This window comes from Notothenia coriiceps, unplaced genomic scaffold (assembly GCF_000735185.1).
Source record: "Notothenia coriiceps isolate Sejong01 unplaced genomic scaffold, NC01 NC01_scaffold00028797, whole genome shotgun sequence".
In the NCBI taxonomy this organism is placed as follows: Eukaryota; Metazoa; Chordata; class Actinopteri; order Perciformes; family Nototheniidae; genus Notothenia; species Notothenia coriiceps.
Window position 1 is genome coordinate 134,966 of NW_011361498.1, and position 7,400 is coordinate 142,365.

Below are 7,400 nucleotides of genomic sequence, written 5' to 3' on the forward strand. Positions count from 1 at the left end.
TGTACAAAAGTGATCGATGGAAACATGGATTCCGTCTAAGAGGGGTATCGCGCGCGTACAAGTTCCTCAACATACAGTATCAACCTGTCGAAGTCTAGACAAACATACTTCGCTACGGCCATCGTTCTCCATTCCGTCGTGTGTGGTTACAAAGTCCTTTTACCAATTATGTCGCGCTTTTAAGTTCTCGACTGCTAGAGCAACCAAACTATACAAAAGGAGGGGCGTTCTGTTGTTACCTGTATTCTTGTATCAAAAAGTTTTCTCTCCTTTCATTAGTAGTGCACGACCCATCGTAATTACTTCAATGTGAGTCAACTACCAGCCCCCGCACGTTCGATTTTCGTAAGCCGAGTGAGCGCGAGAGAACTCATCACTCTGCACAGGAAGAAGGAAGATCACAAGCGATAACAGCTATGGCCTCAGTGCTATAGTTTAATGACTTATCAAAGTCTACCTCTTTTTCCAAATCCTATACGGAGAGTCCAATGATCATACGAAACAATAAAGAGTTACATAGGGCAACAAGGTGTCGCCATTGGTTACTGTAATGTGGGTACGTAAGGAAGAAGACACCGAAGCCTACTATGTGTGAGATGAGGAGAGTGAAGCTAGCGATGGCCGTCAGCCATCCTTCCCCTCGCGCGCGCTCGACCACAAAACTCGACGCCTCGCGCGGGAGGTCCAACGACTATATATGCCCGAGATGCATAATAAAAGACTCAAGAAAATTATAAGATCCGAATCGCAGCGAGGGGGAGTTATTAGCCATAAACAGGAGGGACGTGGAATTACAGAGAAAGGCGTAATACATGGAACGCAATCGAGATAGACGATCGCCCGCGGGGCGCAGGCCAATCTCTAAGGGCAGAAGAACGACCGCGCAGGAAGAACAGAAACATGAGCATCACAGAAATATACGCGGTGGTCGAAAAGTAGGGTCATACAAACGATCAGAGATGTGAGCGAGTATAAATAACAAAGACAAAACCTCACAGGGTAAATGTATCTCGAATCGATATAGAGAGATAGGGACGGGGCGGGAAAACGCGGCGCAACGAATCCGACCGAACCCTGAAACTTCAGAGAGAAAGTTATATACAAGGTTACAGTGTCTCGACCCTGACACATGTACACGAAGGACAACAGAAGAGACCGGACGCCAAAATGGGTGTTCTGAGAGCTCAGTCTCTCTCTATGCAGGTCGCGTATTGTCGTTATGCTATAAAAGAAGAACAAGATTACACTAGATGACTTTTTCGCGGTATATATATCCGTCACACAAGCCACTCTATTAGGGGGCGATTGGAGACAGAGAGGAGTGTGGATGGGAATATGGAACAACGAAAAGCGAGAGAATGAAGGAAACCCTAACCCACCTCGATATATCTCATGTAACCGGCCGAGACGTTATGGAACTGAAAGATAGAGTTGATGTGCAGTTTGAACAGTCTTAATTTTTAGCAAGGGAGAACAGCGTGAAGAAACTCTAACACAGCCACACCAGTCGCGCGACAAGCGCAAGCAGGCCCCGGCGCAGGCCCCACGGGCAACCGCGCGAAAGCACCTTTACCCGACGCTCCCCGGTGACCGCGTCACTCGCGCTCTCCAGTCTCGTGGAAAAACCTTCAGGCAGTCTATATATAACGACGACCCACGTCGGACAGTCACTGCGGCAGGGTTGTCTTCCAATAATGGACATGGGTAGCTACATGAGGAGTGGCCTGAGAGACTACATAGGGGAGACAAGGAACAGGGACAGAAGACCGTACGATATACGGTTGTATGGTGTCTTGAGGTACGATGTCTACACATAGTGCCCTGAAAAAAAGCAAAGGCCCACGGGGAGCAAAGAGAGCGCGGCGACGAGGGGCGCTAGCAGTTTATGAATTATAGAGCTGTAACGAGTTTGACAATATCAGAACCTGGAGATCGGCAAACCAAGGCTCGACGAGAGGATACAGCCGCCCGGTACACCATCTCGTTCGTGTTTCTCTGAGAGTAAGAACGCTCGGCGCAAACAAACGTAGAGTGTCATAGAGGAGTGCAAGCGATACAGTAGAGATAGTTAATATATGCGTTGCGCGCAGTACAGCAGTAAAATGTAAGCACGCGGTGAATGCGGCGCGCGTAGCGCACTCAAGAATAAAGCGATAATCAATCGCAAAGAAGGGACGCGCGCCGCGAGACGTAGAAGGCGGCACCGCGCGCACCCAATACCCGCACGCGAAACAAACACATATACCCAAATATAAGAGGAACCGAGCAGGAGAGCCGCGTAACAGGAAGGCCGCCCCTAGCGGAGGCGCGCTGAGCAAAAAGGACTCTCCGGGAGAGCGAAGAGACGGAGTTAGCATCTCCGATATCGTAGCTCCCAGCCGTCGCGCGAGCCAGTGGACTCAACTCTCGTTCAGGATCTCGTGTTCTGGCTGAGGACACAGAAGACGAGGTGAAAGGGGAGCCCGACCGTTTACTGCAGCGTCGTTAACCGGTCCCGGGGCCTCTCGCGCGCGTCGAGGGTGAGAGAGGTGGAGGGTTCTTGGAGGTAACTAGGCCAGCGGAGGACTGAGCGAGTTTAAGCCACCAAGACTGCAACATAAGAAATAAGCGAGTACACCTAATTCATGAGCGTGTGACACTACTAAAGCCGTCGACACAAGCGGAACCAGGGAGGCGCGAAGCGAGATTGGGTAGCGGATCTAGAGAACGTGATGAGTCAGGTCTAGAGTCAGAAGGGGACCGCGTATAGCGACAGCTCGGTGATATTACAAAAAGAGAGCGAGAAACAACAGAGAGCGCACAGGTGCCGGGACCGTGAACCGGGAGGACGCAGTCGTCGTCCGGCAGACTTGGGGGGGCGTCCGTGGCTCCCACTCAGGGCAGGTGAAGAGACTGATGATATGAGCAGGACTTTGACAACTTATCCTTACGAGTCGTTACAACGTGTCCGGCGCAGGACAAGGCGGAGTCCTCCTCGACGCATTTGCATCAGACCACTAGATTACTGAAATTTTTTATATCAAAGACTGAATTAGAGTCTTGAGTTTTGTAAAAGCCGTGCACCGGGATTAGGAGAAGGCGATTGTCACCGGAAAAACTTTTCGTCCGAAAACCCAGAGAAAACAAAACAAATACGTGTGTCAGGGACTGTCGAGATTGTTACGTCTCCCGTTGGCAGATTTGCTTCCCATGAATAACACATTCGGCAGACATCCGTTGTCGTTACTGTACAAATAGGAACACACCCGATCACAGTACCTTGGCGTCTTCGAGATAGTCACGAATGTGCACCAGTCCATCAGCATAAGATCATCGCTGCGTCGACAACCTGACCAAAATATTCGGGTGAAGGACAGTGGTTGATGTGAAACCAAATTTCTACAGTCGGAACCATACTCACCCTTGCAGTTTGATACCGACTATGAGACACCGACAGGTGTCCGACACTTCATACTCCTACGACTCACTTGCGGTACAAACTCAGCGAAGCCGGCAGAGTCACAAGCGCGCCGGTTGTAGGTCGAGAGGCTGGAGTTGTGGAAGATGGTCGTCGACCGTCGTCTGTGTCCGCGTGTCTGCCGAGCTCTGTGATGTGCGGGTAAGAAAAGGTAAAAGTCGCGTGTTATGGTAGAATTATGAGGGATGCACCCATGTAATCCCCCCCCTCGCATCCCCCTTTACTACGGAGACATACTTGCTGACATAGTAGACAACCGGTTCTCGATGTACAAAAGGTCTCATCGATCGTCCTTCGGCGAGGGAGGCTGAGACTTTAGACTCAATGGGGGGTAGGAACTGTGAAAGGTCAGAGCCGCACGAAATTCAAAAGAAAACGGTGTCGGTACAAAGAACCAATCTACACGACTTGATGTCCAGAAATGCAATCCAAGTCCAATAATAACCATGGACATCCGACCTAAATCCGCAACGTCTATTTCTCGTGTCCACAGCGTAGGACTGGCCGGCCGTGTAAGCATTTTGGTTTCTGCGTAGGAGATTGTGGTCCATATGGTCATTGATTTGGGCATTCTCTCAATAAGCAAGTGGAATGGATTTGATAGTGAAGCACTGACACAGCGCTCTACAAAGTGCGGCGAGTGGATAGACCGATTCACGGACTTTCCACATGGTAAAAGTGGGGGGGGTCTAAACTAATCATTTCAAAAAGTGGGGAGACTTGTCCCAACCTCATATAATGGCTGTGACGCCCATGGTATAAGTACAGTGTGGTACCTGCTCATCAGTGGTATGCTGGAAGTGTTCGACCAGCTCCATGGCCGTGCTCAGGTTGTTTCTGATGGAGTCCATGGATTCTTTCTGAGCCGCTGCGATCTCCTTCACCTGCGAGCTCAGCGCTGTGTGTTTGGCCTTGATGGCCCTCAGGTTCTCCAGCATCACCGCCGGGTTCTCCTGCAGGAACACAGTGCAGATACACACATCTTGTGTATGGTTTCTCATGTATAATGTCAGAAAGAGTCTGAAGGTCTGACTCTGAACTGAATTTGAAGTAAAAATACACTGATGCTATGTAAGGTACACAATTATACACAGGTATGATTAAACAACAGTTAAAAAGTTGTTATTCATCTTTGGAAGAGTCAGACAGAGCTCGACTTACAGAACTGTTAAAAAACAGAATGCCATTCCTCAAAGAACTGTGTTTATATTGGAGGTTGTACAATGACATTGCGTAAACAGTGTAGTTACATGTTGTAATTTGAACTTCAGTAGTTGACAGTTTGATGTCCTGCAGACTTCGTCCTATCTCGAGTTGTGTAAAAAATAAATGGCTGCTGTTATTCCATTACCTTAGCAGGACATCCATTCTCTGAAGCGTTGTTGATGAAGTCCAGCTTCAGACGCTTCTCAATGTACTCCAGGTCTGCCTCTGACTTCAGGAACTGCAAAGACACTCAGCTTTATGTTTTGGTACTACATGCACACAAGTTCACCCTGCCTTTCTGATCAGAAGTAGGCCTGGGTTTTTCTAGATATATTAAAAAGAGCCACAGAGAATTTAAAATCTTATCTGATAAGGATGGTGCATTCAGGGTCAGTGGAGCTTTAAAGTAAAGGTGATAGGACCAACAAAAGCCATAGTTGTGTAGTGATGACTATAATGTAGGCCAACCCGGTCAAGTTAGCATCACAAAGGCTCTCTCCACTAAAAGCAATATGTTTTAACAATGGATTTTGGAATATTGCAAAAAACAAGATTTTTGGCAAAAATACATTTATGATACTAACCACGTTATTCTGTTTGAAACCTTAATGCAATTGCCTGAAGTAGAAATGTAAATGTTATGGTGCAGCTGCTCTCTGCAGTTTTCAGATGCTTTGACAATACTATTGCACTGCTAGCTGTCTGATACAGTAGTGCAATGAAGTCAGAGCACCTGCCAACAGCTCAAGTGTGTAGAACGCTCCCTCGCTTGTAACCATTTCTGGCCGGATCCCTTCTAATGTTGCACTGCTTTTCTAGCAGGGCCAGCAGCCCTACAGTAAAAGAGGCACTGGACAGACAGAAGATTAACCTCAGTGAGTTGTGAGTGTGTCATACATGTGAGAACCCCAAACAGATCCCTACAACCTCAACCAAACACCAAAACACATAAGTCCTTTAAAGTCATTAAAAATGAGTAATTTACAAGCAGAGGTGGACGGAGTACTCAGATTATTTACTAGTAAGTAAAAGTAGAAATAAAGTGAAAAAACACTCCTACATCTAAAATGTACTTAAGTAAAAGTAAAAACAGTATTAGTACAAAAGTAAGAATACTTGTCATATTTGTAATTTCTTAATTAAAGAAGGGTTTATTTGAATTACTTGATATACTATTGTGTAGCTTAACAACTTAAATAATGATAATAAATGATCATGTATAAGCTGATTTAATAATTCAAATCTGTAAAATAAACGTAATCGAGTAGAAAGTACAGTATTTTCCTACCTAGTGTAGTAAAATAATGAAGTAGCATAGTGTGAAAATATTGAAGTAAAGTACCTACATTTTTTATTGAAGTACAGCATGAGTAGATGTACTTAGTAACATTTCACCCCTGCTTACAAGTATTATCGTAGAAACATGAAATACATATTATATGTATAAACTGTAGTGAAATGAGTGTTCCTGAACGCGCCCTGTTTCAATCTGTGCGGCCAGTTGTGTTCACTGACCGCTGCTTTAATGGTGGCCATGTTATTACATGTTGAAAACAGCAGAGCTGGGAAACGATTTCACAAAGCATCTTTTTTGGCTTACGCCCGACGCAATAACGGCAACAGTTAGCTAGTGAAATGGAGGTTTTAATAAACAAGGTTGTGAAATGAACTGCAGTTAGACAGGCAGCTGAATGTCGCAAATGTGTTTGAATTGTTTTTTAATACAAAGAGAAAATCATGAACCGCCTGCTCGTACTGTGGGAGGAGTAATAACTCCTCGGATATAACGAGCTGCTAAACGTCTCTGAGATCGTTAACAAGGATTAAAAGCAATTTCACAAGATGAATACAAGGGAAAATATAATAGTTTGACACTGAGCTTACCATCGCCTCTAGTTTATCAACTGTGGTCTCCATGTTGAATAGTTTCCAGCCTGAGGTGGGCTCTGTCATTGGCCAGCTGTCATAAATGGAGGAAGCTGATTGGACGGCTCTGCTGCCCGTCTCTTTTTGTGGAATGGTTACATTTTTTTCAAAACAACTTTATTAACAAAGTGTATTTCATCAATTTAACACTTTAAAACGCGGTGTGCGTATTGTTTTAATTCAACTAAACAGCATAAAAAACAATTTGTTTAGGATTACTGTATATAACAGCCCATTCAATTTTTATGTTTTGAATGACCATTTTTAGCTTTTACACCAGTGTGGGTATTTGTTTCTGTCGGGAATTGAATGCTGCTCTTCTAGACTTGAACAATTTTGAACAACAACTGCTACTCAAGCTACAACACCACAACAATTTACAATTCTTTTTTGAGTTTTTTTAAATACTATCTTCCAGTTCATCTTTTGTGGGTTCTGTGTTTGAGTATTGCTGCACTCTAATGTTTTATGCAGAATGTGAAGACTAGAAAAACCTTGCTTTAGTCTGACTTGGTTTGAGGTTCATTTGTGCCTTGGTACAACACAGGGTCACGCCAACATATAGTTGTATGCCTTTAAGCTACAAAAGACATCAAAAAACATAACTTTTTTATAGTGAACATGGAGGATGAGTTGCTGAGTAAAGAATCTACTCTGTTGTCTGGTGGTAGGACAGCGGATAGCCTACTTCTGTATCTCTTAGGCAGCAGAGGCTGTGGTTGGGGAGTTTCCTTCAGGATGCAGACATGTGATGACCATGTATTGTGGTTTTGTTCGTTGTTTTAGATGCTGATTTTTCTAGGTACTTAAA

At 45.1% G+C, this 7,400-nt stretch overlaps 1 protein-coding gene across 1 annotated transcript in view; it reads right to left on the reverse strand.

Annotated features, from left to right (window-relative positions):
• Positions 1 to 6,636, reverse strand: part of ska2 (spindle and kinetochore associated complex subunit 2) — a 14,159-nt gene extending 7,523 nt beyond the window's left edge. The window contains exons 1-3 of the mRNA XM_010786076.1: positions 6,548 to 6,636; positions 4,809 to 4,901; positions 4,234 to 4,410 (exon numbers count right to left, since the gene is read on the reverse strand). Of these exons, the coding sequence (XP_010784378.1) occupies positions 4,234 to 4,410; positions 4,809 to 4,901; positions 6,548 to 6,616 (339 nt within the window). The 5' untranslated portion in view covers positions 6,617 to 6,636. The remainder of the gene's footprint in view (positions 1 to 4,233; positions 4,411 to 4,808; positions 4,902 to 6,547) is intronic.
• Between the last annotated feature and the right edge of the window lie 764 nt (positions 6,637 to 7,400).